The sequence below is a fragment of the Varanus komodoensis genome, unplaced genomic scaffold (genome assembly GCF_004798865.1).
Source record: "Varanus komodoensis strain SLA01 unplaced genomic scaffold, ASM479886v1 scaffold29_1, whole genome shotgun sequence".
Lineage (NCBI taxonomy): Eukaryota > Metazoa > Chordata > Lepidosauria > Squamata > Varanidae > Varanus > Varanus komodoensis.
In genome coordinates this window covers 4,314,134-4,335,349 of record NW_025335759.1, presented here as the reverse complement: position 1 = coordinate 4,335,349, position 21,216 = coordinate 4,314,134, and the positions used below count along the sequence as shown (strand labels likewise).

The 21,216-nt window shown below is 45.4% G+C and overlaps 1 protein-coding gene across 3 annotated transcripts in view; it reads left to right on the top strand.

Annotated features, from left to right (window-relative positions):
• The window catches only part of PTPRU (protein tyrosine phosphatase receptor type U), a 349,047-nt gene that overhangs the window by 155,867 nt on the left and 171,964 nt on the right, over positions 1 to 21,216 (top strand). For all 3 annotated transcript variants that reach the window (XM_044434925.1, XM_044434924.1, XM_044434927.1), the window contains exons 3-5: positions 15,261 to 15,532; positions 16,937 to 17,018; positions 20,295 to 20,410. In XM_044434925.1, the coding sequence (XP_044290860.1) occupies positions 15,261 to 15,532; positions 16,937 to 17,018; positions 20,295 to 20,410 (470 nt within the window). The remainder of the gene's footprint in view (positions 1 to 15,260; positions 15,533 to 16,936; positions 17,019 to 20,294; positions 20,411 to 21,216) is intronic.

Sequence of the window (21,216 nt, the reverse complement as noted above, 5' to 3'; positions counted from 1 at the left end):
AGGTTAAAAGTTAAGGCGATTGGAGAAGGGTTAGCAGCCAGACTGTCTTCCCACTCAGTCTGGTATTGCTTATCCTGACCAGCAGTGGCTTTCCTGAAGAGTTCTATCCTGTCAGCATTTGTCTGATCTTTTTGACTAGAAATGCCAAAGATTGAACCTGCAACTCTGTCAGGATCTGCCAGGAGCACCGCTTCCCCTGGTGGATTGATAGAGTAAGCACCTTGCAAGGAATGACCAGGACTGGTATCAGCCTTGTTGTAGGTGCTTGTAGGGATTACAACTGCTGCAGTCATAAGTAGCAGCTGGATGTCCCAGGAGGTCCTCTGAAAGGCTGCTCACCCTGCCTTGTTTGGCTGCAGCAGCATGAGTCTTCCTAGTGGCTGCTTTACATTCCTCCCTGGCATCTTCCCTCAAGCCTGCCACTTCTTCCCCTGTTCCTGACTTCACTTGTTTCTCTTGCCCTACCAGACCTTTGCCAGGTATCTGATTTTTTGCCCATTCCCGGCCTTTCCCTTCCCTCTGGTTCTGTCATGTCTTGCCGGTATCTGACCGTTGCTTGTACCTGCCTTTGGCTTTACTGCATTCAGCCAAGACCTCAGTCCCCCTCTGTTACCCTGTTAACAGTGCTCCAGCCTCAAATGCCTGCTGCTTATGTCCTGGAGCCAACAAATCTTCTGCGTGCAAAGCACATATTCTGTCATGGACCTGCAGGCTCTACCCAAACAGGGTCATCTGTGAAGATAGATCATGTGCCATCCAGGTCATGGCTGCACTACCAGGGCAAGCATCCTACCTCGTTTTGAATTAGCCCTCTGTAAGAATCCAGAAAAAGGTGCTGGGAGGGTCAGCTGACTAGGGATAGAATGCTCTGCATGCAGAAGGTCCCAGGACCCATCTCTGGCATCTTAGGGGAGGGATGGGAAAACTCCTGCCTGAGATGCTGGAAAGCTGCTACCAGTCAGTGTGTACAATACCAGGTTGTATGGACCACAATAAATCGATTGCAGACTTGCAACCTACCACCCAGAGGCATTTTGCTACAGCTTTTGTGCATGCATATAGCATGAATAATGGTGAGTAAAGGGACTTGATCTAATCTCTTAACTCACATGGACAAGTGCAATTTGATAGATAGGTCCTTGAACATGTTCCCAAGGACATCAAACATGCCTCTGAGAAATAGGTTGGAAACTTTATGACTTTAATTAGCTTCCTGACCTCTTCCTCTGGATCCACCTCAATTAGTGGACCTAGAGATCCACTCGGGCTTCTCCATTAGAATAACCAAGGGAGGTCTGGGATTCTGTTTCATTAACAGCTGTATGGAAGAGGAAGCCACCTGCAAAGTGAGAAATGCTGTACTATCCGATAATTGTGCTCCGTTGCATGAGGCGTTGTCATTACCGTTATGATCAAGGGGAATCCACATTTGGTGAGAATATTCTAAATCCTTTGCTGTGAGGTGCAGATTAACTCAAGTCGACCAAATGCAGGATGGTTTGAATCCATAAAGCAAGCCACATTTTGGACTTGGAAGAACTGAATGGAGCTGTCCTGGACAGGCTGTCTTGGAGGGCTTTCATTCAAATGGTCACCATAGGTCAATCAAGTGCTCTTTGAGCAGTGTTGCTTTCTCCCTTCCCCCCTTCTAAAGCTAATTTTTCTACTTCTGTAAGCTTTGTGGTTCAAGAAAAATATCAAACCCACTGCTTTTTCTCTCTTGTGCATGGCTTGTGCATTTTGGGAAGGTAAGGATCTACAGGTGCAGAAGAGTTTGGTGTTGGTGCATACCAGTAGTGGGCTGTATGTGACAATTCTGATATTTTGGCCTATTACTCCCATCAGTCTTAGATAGCATGGCCACTGGTAAGGGCAACAAAGATGGTCTGCAGGCTGGAAACAAAGCCCTGTGAGGATAGATTGAAAGTAATGGGCATGTTTAACCTGGAAAAGAAAGAGTGAGAGGAGATAATGATAGTATTCTTCTAGTCCTTAAAAGGTTGTCCCATAGAGGAGGACCAGCATCTCTTCTTGAAGATCCCAGAGTACAGGACACAGAATAATGAGCTCAAGTTACAGGAAGACACATTCTGGTTTGCCTTCAGGAAAAAACTTCCTGGCTGTTAGAGCAATACAGCAATGGAACCAGCTACTTATGGAGGTTGTGGATTCTCCTGCACTGGAGGCATTCAAGATGCAGCTGGACATTCTCTGGCAAGGACTCTAATTGGGGGTCCTGCACTGAGTGGAGGAAAGGTGAACCTGATGAGCTGATCAGTCCATGCAATTCTACTATTCTAAGGGATGATGGGACCTGTAGGTTATCACATTAGGAGTGATGTAGGTAGTGGGCGATATACACATTTGAGCCCATAACAAATTTTGATGACATGTTAAAAGGTTGGGAAGCCTGCTTCGATCTGGGAAAAACAGTGGTTGCAAAGAAAATAGAACCTGTTGACAGGGATACCCTCCTGTACTCAATGCAAGAAAGTGTTTGTCTTTGAGCTATTTCTTGAAGGAGGCCCTATGGATTGAAGGCAGCTGCATCCCCCCACCCACTGGACTGAAAATCACACATCCTCTAGTGAGATTGAGTTTGTAATTTTTCACCTCCCATAGCTGAGGCAAGCTATCATCTCTCTGAGGTCCCCTGCAGAAGTTTAATTTTAGTCTCATCCTTGGCTGGTATTTGGAAAAGGAAATATCTGTCTTTCATAAGTAAGACCTTGGCAGATTGGCTTGTGCAAAGGATGGCTTTCAAAAGACATCCCTTGGCTGCCGTTCAAGAAGGAGGGGTAGACAAAAAGCAGCACTGTGAGGGAATGGTGTCTTATTAGGACATTAATAATTTCACAGGAGGAGAGAAGAATGGAGGGGCGGGGAGATAAGGAAATCGACATGTCAGTAACCAACGTGACTAGGCTCCACTTAATGGAATTTTACTTTTTGAAATAACAGGTGGGTATTGGCTCTAACAGGCTTCAAGGCTGGCTTGGTGCGTCTGCTGCCTCAGACAGGGGAGCAGAAGTGGTGAATTGGGTATTTCTCCTTCAGGAGGGTTCTCCGCTGCCTAATTTCTGGGACAAGCTATGGCAATACAGTGGATGCTCCAGAAAGCTTCACTGGCACCCTCTTGGAGCCAGGCATTTGGATCTGGGCAGGGATGTGTGAGCCATGCACTCAGAGGGGTCAAAATCTGGCAGATTGGCCTATCTCAGCGCCTGGGATTCTGGCTGCGTATCAGCTGAGCAGTGCTGCAACTCCGATGTGAGTTGAGCCAGCACATAGTCTTCCGTTTTTAAAGCAGGCTGTGGGCTGTCTGTGTGCAGGGCAGTTTGTATACCTTCCAGCAAAAATTTGTGCACATTCGGTGATTTGCTGCCAGAATTTCTATGAACTGCATGACTCGTGGCTGGACTTGATGCAACCATTTTGCAAATGTGCCATTAGTGGCCTGCTGGGGAAAGTAAAACCAGACTTTGCCCACCTTGGGCTTCTGAATCAGTGGGGTGGGTTGAGTTTCTCAGTGTTGCCCATCCCTGGGTCTGGGCAGCCCTCTGGAGAGAGGCCCTGGGTGCTTTTTCCTGGTGAAGCAGCCTCTCTGTGCACCCTCAGAGTGGATGGTGTCAAATGGGGGGGGGTGTTCCCCAGAAAGACAGTGATATTTGCACCCAAAGTCAGGTGCCAATGTGGCCGGGCGATTAGAGTGTTTGAATGGAAACCTGGGGAATCCAGGTTCTTGTCCCCACTCAAGGGTGAAGCTGAGTACCTCGCAGGGCTGCTCTTGTGAGGATTAAGTGGACTGGGGGAGGACTATCTCGGCCCCCCTGGGCTCTGTGCAAGAGGAAAAAGAGCAGAGTGAGATGTCATGCAATGATAATTTTGGCAGTGCTGGAATTCACTGGGGAGATGCAGTAGTGCCTGCCGTAACTCAGGGGCTGGGAGAAATTTGCATCTGCGCCCCAGGCTTGTGATTCTTAGAGTGAAATGGGACTATGGAAGGTGGTGATGAAAAAATGGACAGCCTCGTGAGTGTTTCATTTTGCAGCAGGAAATGCTCCATCGTGCAAAGACATATGGTGCTGAACCTGGAGCTGGGCCACCTTGGATTCATGCTCTGTAGCAGGAGAATATTCCTTAGGTGGCCAGAAGGAAGTCATTCTCTTATCAAATGGATGTGAGAAGAACCTGATAGATCAGGCCCAAAGCCAATCTAGTTCAGGATTCCCAAGGGTGTCCAGCCAGGCACCTCCAAGTTTTCCACCAACAGGATGGACCGGCAATAGCTCTTATTCTTCATCTTCCAGACACAAGATCCCTCTGATCCTGTAGGTAGCCAATGATGAGTTGCATCCTCGATCCCCATTCTATAAATCAGTAATGGTATTTGTCTCTCCTAGCATTTCTGAAGATAGATGGTCTTTTTTGCTGTGGCAGCCAATGAGGAATGCATCTTGCCAGACATATTGGTCTGTTTCTCTGGTTGTGTTCAGCTGCTGTGTGTGATTTCCTGAAGGCTTTGGCAGGTTTTAACCATAGGCAAGTGTTGTAGTTTTTGTAAAGCTCTTTTCAGGCTGTTGCTGTTCAAAATTAATAAATGTATATTGAAATTTGGTATATCTCCTAGCTGTTTTCTTCAGTGATTATACAGCCTGGTGTGTTTAGTTGTGGTTGGCACACCTTCTTGGGGAAGGCTGATCTAGCCAACAGGTCAGATTTTCAGTTGCTGCACATGCTGTGAGGATTTGTTTTTGAAGAATGTTTGGAAGCCAGGTCTGGCTCAGAATGTCACTTTCCAGTCTGTTGATGGGAGCACATTTTATTTATTTATTTATTAAAACATTTCTATGCTGCCCCATTCGCCGAAGCCTCGGGGCGGCTCACAACATAAAGTGTAAAGTCTATGTCCTTTTTTTGAGTCTCTTTAGCACAGTCTCAAGTAGAAAATGTTTGGGTTGCTGAAATCAATCCAACCAATGCAAAAATGCACACAAAAGAAATCCTTTGTTGAACTGGTGTTGCACAAACCAGTTGAACTGGTGTTGCACATTGTATGGAGCATGCGACTCCACTGTTGGGTCATCTGCATTGGCTTCCAGCATGCTTCTGAGGAACTGTGTAGGCCTGCATCGTCCATTTACCTGTTAAGAACTTCTGGAGAAGTTTTGCTCTGCACCCCACCGCTGCCTTAGGTGCACCTTGTGGGCAGACGAAGCAGGACCTTCTTGCTAATGGTGCTCCAGCTCTCTTACTTGGGGATAGGTGGCTGCTTATGCAGCATCTCAAAAGAAGAAATGTAAAAAAAAATAAGGATACCGATTTGCATGAACCTTGCATATGTCTAAATTATATAGAAGTGTACATTAAAGTACAATACCATGGTCAATATAGTAGAGAAGAGTATGATTTATTTAAGGTTCAATTTTATGTATTTATGTATTTATTTAGTAAAGATTTTTCATCACTAGTCCCACCAGACTCTCTAAGCTGATGACAGCAATGTTTTATGTATGTTTAAAAACAAAGTCCCACCCCTTCTTTGGTGATTCTCCTTTAAACCAAGCTTGGATTGGACAGCTCTTCGAACCAGGAACTGTCCATGGCCTTTCTACTTGGGAAGTTTACCTGGCTCCTTTCCTCCAAGCTTTCAGAAAGATTGCAAATACTATATCCTAAATATAAGTTTAGGTCTGTTTTTGGTATGGTCTGATCCCCAGAGTAACTGTTTTTGCTGTTTCTTCCACTATTTTCATGATTGCTTTAATGGATTCTTGTAATTTTTGTTAAGATGGTTTTTGCCCTGTTTTGTGATTCATCTTCAAGGGCCCATACAGAGGCATATATGTGGAGATATAAAATGAAAACAGAACTGTTGATTTACTATGTAGCATTGCTGCATCTTTCTTGGTGGTAGCTTCTCTCTCTCTCTCTCCTTCTTCCCCCCAGTCTGTGCTACAAAGTAAAGAACATCCTTGGATATGTTTGGTTTGGCAACCTGGCAGCTCCATCTTTCTTCTCCCTACTCTGCCATTGTTCTTTACTTCTCATTCTGCCCCCTCCCCATATAGGGCTCCCAGTCGCTGATGAAATTGGCAAGATAAGTGGAACAGCATGAACCCAGCCCAAAAGTGAATGAATGCGAAAGCAGATGCTGTCAAGGACTGATGCAGGATCTCCCTCTCTCTCCCCCCAGCTGTGATTCTATTTATGACTAGCTTTGGGCACTAGATTTTGAGTCTCTGGCAAGACCGATGGATGTGTTGCTTTCCATTCTGAAAGCTGTATTAGAACTGGGAGGTATGGGGAGTCTGGGGGCTCTACAGAATGTGTGTCCCAATGGACAGTAGTTCTCCCATCATCCAGCAGAAGGCAGAGATGGAGCACATGTTTGTTTGCATGCTTTCAATCACACTGTAGTTTAATTGCTGTGTTTTCTTTCTGCTGGAGTGGGAATTTTTCTGGGGAGTAATCTTGGAAAAAGACGATCATGAGGCTTCGTATAAATTAAATGAGTAAATGCAATTAAAAATTAAAGGGCTGCTGTCAAGAAAACAATTCTAGATTTAAATAAATGGGACCATTTGTCTTACTTACAGGATCCAGGACTATTAAGATAGATAGCATATTAAAATGAAAGAAAAAACCTCATTTTGTTCTTGCCCACTTGCATTCTCTGGTCAGGGCTGTTAGGGTCAAATGCCATGTCACATACTTCATGTCACATATAGCCAGGCCTTGTCTATGTATCTGAACTAGGATCAGTGCGTGCCAGGATGAGTTCCCCATGGCAGCTTGGTGGTTGTCAGTTCCTGGATAAAAAGTCCAGTGGAAGCTCACAGAAGTTGTTGAAAATGATCTCTGGTTCTGATTTCAGCCAGCTCTGCTGCTTCTATCTGGACTTTTCCCTGGAAGTAACCTTGGTCCTGATTTGACTACTCTCTCTGCCTAAGCACTTTTGTCTGCCGTTTCTGACTGTGCTTTTTTCTCCTTCAGGTCTGGTTGGGACTGTTTGCGGACTGTGTTGACTTGCCCCTCAGTTGTACCTTCATATTCTGACTCCCCAAACTCCAGTTCCACCTGGGGGCGGGGTGGAAAGGGTCCCACACATCACGGGAAGGCAGTCCCCAAGAGTTTCTCTGAAACAGTTTGGCCCTCAAGATGTTTTAGAGCCCTGCTCTAGAGAAAGAAAGTGCTGTCTGCTACCTGATTTTAATGGAACATGTAACTTGGCCCCAGTGGATGTACCATTTTGAAAGTTGAATGTTCTGAGAGAATCCAGTTCCCGTTATTTTGGAGATAAATGGGTTATCATAGGGAGCAATGTCTTTTGGGATGTTTCTGCTCCCCTGCAGGAGGAGCAAGCCAATAGCTCTCTTAGAAGAAAAGGTGAGAGCACTGGAGCAGCGAGTTTCCGCCCTCAAAGTCATAAAAGGAGATGAAGCATTTTTAGACTGAGCGGTGGAACTGCAAAGGTAAGAGGAGTACAGAAGCTAGAACTGCAACAGCAAGCAGAGGCAGAAGAGGAGAATCCTGGGGGAAGGGAAAATGAGGAGGAAACTCCCTGGAAAAGGGTGACACTTAGGAGCAGAACTAGAAGATACTCTGCATCTGTGGAGGCAGTGGAACCTCTTTCAGTTACTTGAGGATGATACTGGAGGGCAGCCTGCTGTCGAAGAATTGCAATAGTGAGCAAGAGGCTACTGGTCAGCCAAGTATTGGCAATGATGCCAAGGCTTACAAGAACAAGATGAGAAGAGTGTTAGTTGTGTGAGCCCCCCTTGTTGCATGGAATGGAATCTCGTGTGTGTCAGGAAGAGCCGTGGACCCATCAGGTATGCTTTCTCCCTGGAGGACAGATTAGTGATATAACTGAAAGATTGCCAAGGCTCATTAAGCCCACTGGCATGTATCCTTTCTTTCTCATACACATGGGAATTAATGATACTGTCAAGCAGAGCTTTGAAGAAATTACATCAGACTTTGAAGCTTTAGGGAGGAAAGTCAAGAATTTCGGGCCCAGATAGTTTTCTCTTCAATCCTTCCAGTTCTTGGGAGGGGAATAGACAGGGAAAGAAAAAAATGTCTGGTTATGAGAGATTTGCATTCTGGGACCATGGGTTACATTTCCTGGAAGATGGACAAGGGATGGGCAGCACCTTACTGGAAAGAAAGTTTGACCATAGCATGGAGAAGTTTATCAGGTGGGCTTCAAACTGAATCCTACAGGGGAGAGAGAGCTACACCTGGGTGTAGCAACACTGGCTTATGCATTACAACAGAGAAAGCAGCTCTAACAGTGTGCAAGGATAATCTTCCAAAAATGTAGGAAGAAAGCTATAGTATAAAAGTATTGACATGGTCTCCAATGTCAATAGACCAGGGGTGGTCAAACCAAGGTCCGGACTTGTGGCTCTGAGTGTGTTGTGAGGTTCGCAAAGCAGAAATGGCACTGTGGACAGTGAGGAGGCCTTGGACGTTTTAGACTTCAACAGTGCAGCATTTGTTCAAATAATTCCTGGAATTTAATGAGCACTACTTCCAGGTATGTGTGTAGCGTTGCAGCCTAAAGGAGCCTGGAAGTTGCTTCTAAATGAGAGCGTGTTAATTTTCTCTTTCCACTTAGAAGGTGCATGAGTGTTATTCTGGAGAGGGAAAGTGCATAGAGTGCCTCAGCAATTAGAGAAAACCATAGGTTCTGATTTTTTATTTTATTATGGAAAGTTTCAACTGTCTGCTTTCCTTGCCTCCTTCACCAATGTCCAACTGACAATCTGTAATAACATATTTTTTGCATGTGTTGAGACTGTAAATGTGTGTAGAAGGCACCTGTGGAAGCTCCAGCACCTCAGTTTTGAAGCATAAGCAGCAGAAGGAATAGAATGGTTGGAGCATAGAGGGGAGTGGGAGAGGGGTCTGACTGAATTAGCAGTGGCCACGGGGGCAGGGGGACTCCCGCTGTTGCTCTTCTCCCAGGTGTGTGAGATAAAGGGTGAGGCTCGCCCCCCCCCTTTCTTCCTGCCACTGCTTCCTTCATTTCCCATGAATGCCTCTGGACTACTGAAGAACATAAGGAAAACCATGCTGGATCAGATTGGTCCATCACGTCCAGTGCTCTGTTCACATGGTGGTAAACCAGCTCTCCACAGGCTCCCCCATGCAGGAAGAGAGCAGGACTTGTGTCTACTGTCCAGATCCACTTTGGTTTTGAGTGGAACCAGTCCCTCCTGCACAGGCCCAGCTCATCCCGTCCCAAAATGTTCCCCAGTGCCTCACAAACCTGAACTCCTCCACAACACACTCGCATCCTTGCATGGAGAATCCAGGTCACATTTCAGAGAAAGCCAGTTTGGTGGTCCTGGATTTCAACCTGGGCTTCCAGGACCTCACAACTCCATCTCCCCATGTCATGGACACCAACATGGACCACACCCATAGACTCCAACCCTGCACTATCTACAAAAGTGTCTAGGGGGCACATGGCACATACGACCTTTGCACTAGGCAGGCCGTTTACCATGAGGTTTACTCACCCATCAAAAACTTAGCTATATGTCTAATGGATGGAGGATGGCGCTTAGAGGCATTTTTAGAAAATGAAGACAGTGGGCGACTGCAGACGGATGCTTTTTTTGTAGTTCTCCCAAGGGGGAAAAGTCACTGTATGGAAAGGAGGTGCTGAAAAATGGGTTCAAAGGAGTTGTCTCCCCTGTGCCTGATGCGCTTTCATTTGAACAGCTGACTTGCCCTTTGTGTCTTGTCACGCCTCCCGCAGGGATGATTTTGCAGTGGTTGTCATGGAGCTTCCTTACAAGGTACCCAGGGGTCCAGAAAGGTTGCATTTACCTATCCCTGCAGTTCAGAATTGAACTGCAGGACGTTTCTTGGGCAGTCCTGTGCCTTGGTGCTCCTGCTGCTAATATGGGCAATTGTGCTTCCATGTGACCATGGAGCTGGGAAGGAGTACGGCAGAACGGAGACCCCTGTGTCCATTGGAATGGCGTTGTGGGAGGGTGATCAGACAGCTTTCCCTCCCTGCCCCACACTGAGCCGCTGCTGGCCTCTGAAAATCCAAACAGCATCCTGAGCACAGTATGAGTCAGAAGCAACTGTGTGTTAAATGATTCGAGGAAGTGGAACTGGAGATTAAGTGGTTTAAATCCAGGTGGAGAAAGGAGCGTCAAACCAATCAACTAGCTCCCCATTTCCAGGGAAGCTGTAAATAATTCTCATGGTCTATTTCGCTATGATGCAAGCAGCAAAAGCATTGATGCTGTTTCACTGTGTGAAAGTGAGACAGTAAGAGAACATGATTGACTTGGAGGTGTCCAGAATTGTTGTTATGGTTTTGCTTCTCAGTGAACAAATCCCAAAATGCAGAAATCCGGAGGTCCTGTGTGTTGGAACCCACTGCACAGGAGATGCAGATTCAATTGTAGTTGTCAGCAAAGACTTAGCTAAGATTCACAGATGCGTAATTTTCCAATCTGGGCTGCAGGAGGCAGACAACGATTAATAGGACACAGTTATAAGCGGTAATACTCTAAAATGTCATTCCAGAAGGAGACTGTATTTATTTATATAATGGAAGCTTATTTGTTTTGGTTTATATCTGCTTTATTGGCTATTTTTGCACTCCCCCTCCCTTTTAGGATGATTTTGCAAGCCACCTTGTGTCCCCCTGTGGCCAATAAGATAGACTTATGGTTATGCAGTTGTTAATAATGGCTTTAGTGCATACAGGAACAGCCATCTGCTCTAGATTCCAAAGTTATCAATTCTGTTGTCTCTGTCTAGCTTCCTGTAAGCAGTGTTACAGCTGCAGTACAAACACAGATTTATAAGGGCTTATAAGACTGATGAACTCGCATGTTCTAGAGAGTTAAACGACTCATCCAGCTAATTCCCATGAAGACATCACCCTAAGTACCCATGTTTGATGGGAAAGCCGGGGAAGAGAAGGACCGTTGTGTCTTCCTAAAATACCCTTGGTCCCCCATTAGGAACCCCAAAGGAGGGTTAGAGGGACTAGATCTATGCCAGATCAGCCAAGGTGGCTGAGCCCCATAGAGAAGGTCAGGAAAAACAGGCCACCACGATAGCAAGACAAAGAGGAAAAGTCTCTTAAGAAAACCCTAACTGCCTTCATGCTAAGTGGGAAGGGATTTTATCTGCAGGTTAGGGTTAAGATTCAGGTTAATGTCCATGTTGGGAGCCCTGTGCATGTCCGAAAGCCTAGAACTAGCCTGCACTGGGCAAGCAGGACAAGCGGTCAACAAGACCGTGCTGAGTGCTGCCTTTTTTCATGCTGTCTGGAAGGAGATAGATGGAAACAATGTCTCTGTCCCTATCAAAAGGAAATATTGTGACTCCCCCAAGCCACTCCAGGGAGTGGGATGGAAAATGAATCCTCCTCAGATATACCCTTTCCCTTAACAGCAGGATCCTCAGGATATATTTTTTTTTAAAGTGGGGAGCCCGTGCCTTCTGAGTGTCTCTACATTCTGGTGCTGGACCAAAGTGTTCCTGTCTCAGGAACTTGCAAACATGAAGGTGCAGATTCCACAGTGAGGAGTGGATAAATACCTCCCATGGGAGGACTCTTCCCACCCTGGGAATTTCCTCCTAGTTTTAGAAAAGGTGGGGATTTCTCCACCTTTTTCACAAGTTGCTGTCATGTCAGGAACAGTGCCAAAATGGAGGGGGCACTGGAAAGTCTTGGCCTCTCCCAAATTTTGCAGGGATCTTGCTGTAGCTCATGCTCTGGTTTCACAGGTAAAGATTTCCCTGGATATTTGACAAATGGCCGCAAATGAAAACATTTGTCCCAGTAAAGATCCCCGTGGAACCTTACTGTTTACATCCCTCCTTTTAGAGAGTTGGCCATTCCTTCCTACTCTTTGCTTTCTGTTCTTTAATCTCTCCTCTTAATTTATGACTGCAGCTTTCCTTGGCAGTCTTTGGTGAGGACTTTGCCAAAAGTCTTTTGCAAATCCAAGTCAACAGTGTTAGGTTTCCACCAATGTGATGTAGAAGCTCCACTGTGCGGGAGCTCCAACCAGTCTTGCAGAGGGCCAAGTCTGAATTGGCCCAGTCTTGTCGCGGAATGGACAATCAGAATGGAACTACCTCTAGGCAGGCCAGTATTCAGAGAAAGGAGTGGATGGGAACAATTTCCCCAGCTAACCAAGAGGCCAAGTATAAGTTTAGATCTTGAGCATCTTCAGTCAATGCATGTAAACCAGGAGATGACAGAGTACGATGTGGCAAATTATTTGCCTGGAGAAACCTCACCATCCTATCAGTCAGAAGTGGGTGGAAATAGGTGCCACTTAGGATAGGTGCTGTGTACCCAAGGACAGAAGAAAGCTGTGCAGGATCAGACCGAGGCCCAAGTAGCATTCTGTTTGCACAATACCCAACCTGATGCCTTGGTGGGAAGCCTGCAGACCAGAAACATGTACAACAGTGTCTTCTTCCCCTCACCTTCTCCAGAAAACTGGTATTGCGAGGTATAAATACTAGAAGCCCAACTGGTATACCCGTCCTCCAAGAGGCTGCCACCCCAGCCCGTGGAACGTTGGGGAGTTTCTGGCTAAAGATGGACAGATCACTCCATTTCCAAATCATGTCAGTTACACATGTTTTCCCCATAAGTCTGTTCTGTTCTATTTCAGTTTTAATCTGTGTTTTTTTAGTCGAGAAAGTACAGATCAAGTCGATTCACTTTGAAATGCCAAATGAGCTCCCTGAGATATCGTGAGATTCTTTCATCTGTAGTGCTTGTGGACAAATTCTAGTGTGAAGTATGTTCCCAACAGTCTAGAATGCCTTTGTTATATTTTAAGTTTTAGTTAATTGTTAATGGTGAGTGGACTCAGCAGGTGGGAAAGGAGGGATGAAGGAGGACTTCAGAAGAAGAAAAATAAACCTGCTTTTTAAAGAATTTCAGCAGGATGGAGAAGAGGAATCAATAGTTAAGTGGAGGACAAAGTGATATTAAGTGTTTCCTGGCTGCAGGTTGCTTGCAATGAGATGGGACTCAGTGCCCAATGTCATTAATCTATAAGCATGCGAGGGGTGGAATGGAGGATTGCTGAAGAGATAGCAGGTACTCAGGGGCAAGAAAAATGTTCTCTGCAGGTGCTCAGAGGTTCTATCATCCCAATATTGGTAGTTTTTGCTTAATAATTCCATTCCATGTCTTCCTAGCTGATCCTACAGTACCCCATTATTTTGCCTTGATATTCTACAGCTATAAAATTAGACAAATATTCTCAAAATTCAGAGTGAACCACTTGCAGAGTTTTGGACAAACAACCTCCATTATCCCACACTATTGTTTGTGCTGGCTGGGGCAGATGGAAGTTGTAGGCCAAAAAATATGGAGGGCCATAAATTGTCCATCTGTATTCTAAATGGTCACAATGTAACACAGTGCAGATATGCATGTATTTTTTTATTTTAAAAGATATTTTCTTGCTTTTTAAGTAAATTGTTCCCAAGACAGCATACAATAGTTTTGCAGCTGTACTAAGGATGGACGAATCAGTCTGTTTGGGGTGCAGGTCAGTTCCATCTTAAGTCTGTCCAGCCCCCTTGCTGTGCCACAGAGTTCCAGGCAGACTTTGCAAGGGAGCCAAATGCTGATGAAGCTGATCTGTGGATTCTGCAGCAGCCTGCTTGTTTCTGATTCACACAGATTCTGTGGGCTCAGAGGCTGGGTTTTACTCTGGGGAAAGGGACTTGCACAACTGCAAACAGGAGTGATGCTCTTGCACATCCCTGGCTGCCCCTTTTTAATTCCATCTATGTGCATACAACAGAATGAAAGACACCTGCCAATCTGCAAAATACAGATAGAATGGGCTTAACAAAATCCACACATCCTTGTTTATCAGTCCATGATTTTTCCTGAACTGCTCCAAAATTTGCTTTATGCCAATAGATGAGCAAGGAGGACTGACTCCTGCCAATGAAACCAAAAAGACTCTTCCCTGAAACTAGTTAATTAGGCAGCTAAAATCAAGAAAGCTTAGGGTGCGATGGAACTGTGTAGTGTAGTGGTTAAGAGCACGGGGCTGGGACTCAGGCGACCTGGGTTCTAGTCCCCAGTTGGCCATGGAGCCAAGGGGGGACTTTGAGCCAGTCACAGGCTCTTACTCCAACACAGGGTTTTTGTTGTGGGGATAAGAATGAGAGCAGGAAGAGGAGAGTTATGCAAGTCGGTTTGAGGTCTTGGTAAGAAAAAAGGCAGGAGATAAATCTAATAAACCATGCATGGAATAATTTGTGTAAGCTCCAATTCTGGTATTAGAAATGAATTTTGGGCTGACTATATGATTGGAAGGAGTCTTGTTTCTTAGTTCGGCTCCTGCCTTCCCTCTCTTGGACCTGGCTCCATTGGTTTGATTGTGAGATTTTACTGATAAAAAGATTTTGTTCCCAAATGTCCTGCGATCAGCATGCAGTTCTCTGCTCTGAGTGCCATGGTTTACTGAGATTCAGTGAGAGGGTACCTGTGAGCAGAACTTTTATATGGAATGTCCTCCATGGAGTGCTCCACCTAGCACCAGGCAAATTTAAAAAAAAAATTGTGCCAGGCCATATAAGATAATGTTGCTTGTCTTATTTTCCAGGATATGTTTAATGCTGTGTTTTAAAATGGTCTTTCCCCATACTTTAGCTGTTTGTTTACTTATCTCTTCCTTTAAAATATATTTAAATTATTTTACAGTTTGTTTCTGCATTAGGAGTTTAAAAAATACTCAGTGTTTTTATCCGTTTTTATTGCATTTGCTTCTACTAGATATATTAGCCTGGAAGCTTTGTGTATAGGACAGCTAAGTGATTTAATCAATATAAAGATGGCATAGATCTGGCAGACTCTATTTCTGTTTGTTGCTGTGCAAGATGGGATGAAGGTGGAGGGGAAGGCACATGAATGAGAGAAGAACCAAGGGAGCAAAGGAAGAACAAAAATCAAGTGCCAATGGAAAGACTTTATTATTGTCCTGTATGTTTTTAGAAATAGCCAGATCCTTCATCAGGGGCTGCTCATCTTCCATTCAATGTGCATCAGAGGCTTCATGCACTCAGAGGTGCATGAAAATGGAAAAGAACAAATAGCATTGTTGTAGGACTGTGGGAAAAGGTTGTTATTCCAAGCGCTGTCGATGCAAGCAACATGAACAAAGGTCTCTGTTCATAATTCATCAGGGCATGAACCAGTCTGTTCCCCTTCTGTCTCCCCATTGTAGGCTCCTACCTGATGGTCAACTCCTCCCAGCATGCTCAGGGGCAGAAAGCATATATCCTCTTCCAGACACTGAGTGAAAATGACACCCACTGCCTCCAGTTCAGCTACTTCATGTACAGCCGCGATGGGCACAGCCCTGGGACTTTGAATGTCTACGTGAAGGTGAACGGGGGACCGCTGGGCAGCGCGGTGTGGAATGTCTCTGGCTCCCATGGGCGGCAGTGGCACCAAGTCGAACTGGCCGTCAGCATGTTTTGGCCCAACGAGTACCAGGTGAGCCCGGATCACCCTTTTAGTGGGAGATAGGTGCTGGGGCTCTGCTCTCCGGGGCTCCAGCTTCTTAATACAAGGAACTGTGTGTGAGAGAGCTGGGAATATGTCAAGAAAGAAAACAAAGAGGAAGGTCAAGATCCCTTCTTGCTAATGCCAGAGTGTAGGACATGGAATAATCAATTCAAGTTGACAACCCAGATCCAGGAAAAGCTTCCTCACAGTCAGAGCAATACGACAGTGGAACCAGCTGCCTAGAGAGGTGGTGGGCTCTCCCGCACCGGAGATGTTCAAAAATAGGCTGGACAGCCATCTGAGTGGGATGGTGTGACGTGGTGTCCTGCAACAGCAGGGGTTGGACCCGATGGCCTTTGTGGCCCCTTCCAACTCTTCTATTCTATGATTCGATGAAAGGCAGTGAGAAGGAGAGACGGGGTGTGTGTGAGACAGAAAACGAAGACAGAATGCTGCGGATTTGGGGAACTGATGACCCTGCATTGTGGAGTGTGACAGATGGGTCTTCCCAATTGCCCTCTTCCTCTCACAGTGCAGCAAGGTCTGGGGATGTTTCCGGAGCCATGCAATGGGGTACCATCTGTGTTCTGATGTTCAGATGTGAGTGTGGTTACCTATGAAGCCAAATTTGCGCTACCCATGTGCCAGAGGGGGCCATGGCAGAACCAGAAGCTTTGCAGGAAAAAAACTCCAGCTTGATATTATTATTGCTGGTATCTACTGACTGTATTAAATTGTTTCACAATTGCATGGAATGTTATTTCATTAGCTGCCTTGAGGGGACTTTGGCCATTAAAATCAGCCTAAATGTACTTTGAATTATTGACAGCAATAATAGACGATTTGTGTCTGCTAGTGGCAAACCAGAAGCCCAAAAGTTGGCGTGAGCAATAAAAGGTCCCCAAAGATGTGCAACTCAGAGCGATTTGGTTTTAAAATCACATTCATTGAAATATGTCTCTCTGTGTGAAGCTTCTTCAGTCAATACTTCCCAGACTGTCTGTACCACTGCGTAGCTCTGTGGCTGACACTCCTGAGAGCCAGAGGAAATGGGTTGCTTGCTCTGCAGCTGCTCCTTCCCCTTGCAGTGGGGTAGCCCCCTTAGGGACGTGAAAGGAGCAGCCCCCTCCCTCTGTGGGTCACTATGGGTCTCTTATGGCAGGGGCATGGCTAGGGATGCCAGTGAGTGCGACTTTGCTTGCACAAGGTGAGCACAGTGTGTCCAGGTAATGCTCAGGTGTGTAGCATCACCTGATGCCTTTGCTACTCAAACTTTTGCCAGGCCAGGTCCATTTGCACGTAGTTACTATGTGTTCAACTGTGTTGTACCTGAACCTCTACAAGAGCCAGCATCTTCGAGTGTCCTGACATGACATGCGTTCTGCTCCTCAGGTCCTGTTTGAGGCTGTGATCTCCACCGAACGACGAGGATACCTAGGGCTGGATGATATCCTGCTCTTGAATTACCCCTGCTGTAAGTGTCACCTGACTCTAGTCACCATTTTGATCTGCACAGGGGCACCTGGACTGCCACAGGTTCCTTCCAAGTGCATGTTGCTCTTGCCAGATGAAATATAACCATCAACATTATTCATAAACCTCTGGTAGGAAATGGACAAGAGTGAATCTGGGGTTGGATGGGAACGTGGTTTCAGTTCACAAGTCACTCTAAATGTCCCATTCACAATCCCTAGTGTGAAACGGATCACGTTTGCTCTGCAGATGTTTGCACATTCCAAAAATTGCCTTCACATTTGCCAGCTGTGAACTTGGAAAATCTCCAACATTCTTGTAATATACATATTTTAATTAACTCATGCTTCAGTCTATGGATAAATTTGTGTTTGTTTTTTTTTTTTTTTGAAAAAGGCTCTGAATTTGGGAATTGCTTGAACAGCTTTCATGTTAGGTAGATGTTCACTTTGTGCAATTGCCCTATTTATGTAAAAAGTACAGCAAAGATATACAAACCTTTATTATACTTCTATCCCACATTTTTTCCTGAAAAGAATCTGAGTTGAAAATAACTCAAATAGGTCAAATAATCTCAAATAACCTTGTTTCTCCTCCTCTCAATTTTCTCATGACAACAACCATGTAAAGTAGGAAGGTCCATTAGACTCACCAGTGACCTCTGTGACCGTGCAATTCTATGATTTGGTGATTCTAGGACTGGGTGGGGACTAGAACCTGGACCTCCCGCATCCCAGTCCTGCACTCTAACTCTGCATCATGATCCTTAAATTGAAATCATGACAGACTTGCCCCCTTGGTTGCAGTGGCCTTAATTTAAGAATAATTAAGCCTGGAGCATCTCAGTGAAAGATATTTACGTATGCTTCGGTGGGTTTGCACATTAATTAAGCAACTTCCAAGAAAAAAGAATCTCATCATTTGGGTTCATTTTGTAATGAATACTATGAAAATCGAAAGAGGAGTGAGAGCTGAAGGGGCATGGGAGTTCACCAGACGATTTACCTTAAAATCCCAAGAAGAAAAAAAATAGGGTATGATTGCAATTTAAAAAGAAGTCGTCATCAAGTTCAGTCAGTTTCCCAAAGGTTTGGGTCATGGAATAACAGCCAAGCTTCCTCTCAATCTGCAGCAACTTGCTGGTTGAATTTTGCTTCTTCTCAATTGCATGCATACGAACACGCCTTCTCTGCGTAATGCTTGTCTGGGGAAACAAAACGTTAGTTTCTTAGTCCATTGCATGAAATGCAGAGCCTTAGCTTTGGCTCCAGTGTGGACTTTTTACCTATTTTAGTCCAGGCCTTCTCTTCTAGTCCCTGACCTGCGAAGTTTTTGTGCCTTGACCGACATTACTGCTTTATCACTCCCGAATTCTTTCCATGTCTGCCACAGAGAGTGCAGGTGTGTGGGAAAAGGTTATGGGCCAACCTTTCAGCATTTCAGGGGAGGGGGGGCAGGGAGTATCATGACAGGGAGAGACTGGGATTTTTCCTGACGGTGCCAACAAAGGGAGAGCTGGCTGGGCAGCCTCCTGGCTGGCTTTATCTTTGGAATTTCCTTTAGCTGGAATCACAGCTTTGTGATTTTGCTGGGGAAGAGTCACAACTCTGTGGGAGAGCAGATGCTTTGCATGTTGGATGTTACAGGTTCACCTTCCAGTCAAAAGGGATTCGAGATAGTGCAGCTGGTAGAGCTGTTGGCTGGGTGGCCACTTTTGCATTGCATAAAAAGGAACGCTTGATCTGAAAGGAAGGGCATAGATTTGAATAAGCGTTGCCCATGATATGGATTCTTCTATGTCCGTATACGATCTGGAAATAATGATTTTGAAATGCTCTGCATCCCAGCATGGTGGGGAAGTTTATGTCCAGGTGTTCCATGGGAGTGTTCATTGTGAGTGGGCACCTAAGCTCTCCCAAGTTCCTTGCCATTAAGCTGGGCTTGGACTGGGTAGACTCTGCATAAAACAACAACAACAACAAAAACCTGTCTTGGGCTAGATGAGGCTGCATTAGGTGAATGGCTCATGTTCCTTCAATAAGAGCCAGTGTGGTACAGTGGTGAAGATCATGGGACTGGGACTCGGAGGATCTGGGTTCTAGTCCCTGCTCAGCCATGGAGCCAACTGGGCGACTTTGGGCCAGGCACAGACTCTCAGCCCAACCTACCTCACAGGGTTGTTGTGGTGGGGATAAGATGGAGGAGGAGGAGAATGATGTAAGCTGCCTTGAGCTCTTTGTAGGAAAAAGGCAGGATATAAATTGCAGTGTGTGTGTGTATGTGTATAAGCATTTTGCTCCCACTCCTCTATTTTTTTTTCTTAGAAACACTTAATGTGCAAAACCACCAAAGCATATGCAAATATCGTTCACTGAGTTGCTCCAAAGTTCATCAACTTAACGTTAAGGCCACTGCAACCAAGAGGGCACGTTTGTCATGATTTCGGTCCAGGCACTGTGACATGTGGGATATATGGCAACTCATAAGTTATTTACAAATATGGATTTGGTGCATTGTATAGTGGGAGTTCTAGGAGGCGATCATTACTGCCAGAAATTTATCTGGATTTGTTAAATTGTTATATGGTGTTTCTACTTTCCATTCTTTGGATTTTAATGGAATTGCAAAATAGAATAACATACTACATGATACTACTACTTGGCACTTATCAAAACATTATATTCAATGTAATTTAGATATCTTAGGCTAAAATTGGAACTTCTGGCTCAGAGGTTTGGGAAGGGTGGGCCAAACGGAGTGCCAATTGACAAAGCTGGGAAGAGATTTTGCTCAAGTTTTAATGGAGTTTTCCTATTTGCCATGCCATTAGCGACTGGGGACTTTCTTCTGTCACCTCTGGTGATCACCGTGCCTGCATCGCCTCTGGTGGCAACATGGGAAGTCCTTTTGGTGGATATTAGCCAGTGTTCCCCCCCCCCCCCCCCGGCCGCATTTCTGGGGAAGCTGCTACCACCATCAGTCATAACCACTAGACTTTACTTGCAGCAGGGAGCATTCTGTTAATAGGAAACACATTTTCACCCCCTGTTTAGTAGGAGGCAAGTCTGGAGAGTCCATTTTATCTCAGTCCTACTGAGATAAAGTCGGCTGGGATCCCTGTTCCCATAAAACAGATGGACTGCAGTTTAGGACCAGCAAGGGGATGGCAAACCATTGGGCCATGTTATGATCATACGACTGGAGAATCTGAGGAAGCAGGGGAGGAAATTCTATTTCACGGGAGTTTGTACTTACCTTCCTTTTCATTTTCTGGCAGCTAAAGCGCCTCATTTTTCCCGCCTTGGTGATGTGGAGGTGAACGCGGGGCAGAACGCCACCTTCCAGTGTGTGGCTGCTGGCAAAGCTTCCGAAGCTGAGAGGTTCCTCATGCAGGTAGGTGGGGTTGGCAGTTCTTGTTGTTACCCCCGTGGGCCCCTGCCCATTTCTCTGTCCCTCCAGCTACTGCTGTGTGTGTCATGTTTTCTCCCTGACACCTGAATAATGACTAAATTCAAGATGTTTCTGGCTGGGCATGTTGGGAGTTGTAGTCTAACGCGTCTGGAGGGTCCCAGGCTGGGGAAGGCTGGGCTGCAACTTACTGGGATGAAGCCTGAAGCAGGGAAGGTTAGGTTTTCTGTCCTGATGTCTGTTGCCAGTAATTGTCTCCCTTGTAGCCTAGGAGTTGACCATTGTTCAGCTGGGAGTCAAGAATGGGCCGTTTGCCCTTCACAGGTCCTGAAGCCCAAGTGATCTATTCTAGGCTTGTGGACCTGAAGATGTATGTCCCATTTTTATGCCAATTTATGCCATTACACAAAGAGATAAATGTTCTAGTGCTGTATCGTAGTAACACACAGTTTCATTTGTCTGAGTGAAGGCAAGGATGGTGAGTGCGTTGTCAAATGAGAATAACTGAAAGAAGGGCTAGACGTCTTTCATTAGGAACTTTAGCCTCACTCCAGAGAACATGTTTCTTGTTTTGCTGGAGGCTGAGAAATGGGGGTCACTAGTCACCTATTCAGGGAAGCATTGCTCTCACTCTGTATTGGCTTTGTAATATGGCCACATGGAAAAATCTAAGTGGCTGTTTTGTAATATAACATTCATATATGGGATAACTGATGTACTAAGAATTGAAAAAGGAAATACGTTTTAGCAATCCACCCCTCAAAAAAGTTTTGGGGTGTGGGTAGAAGTTT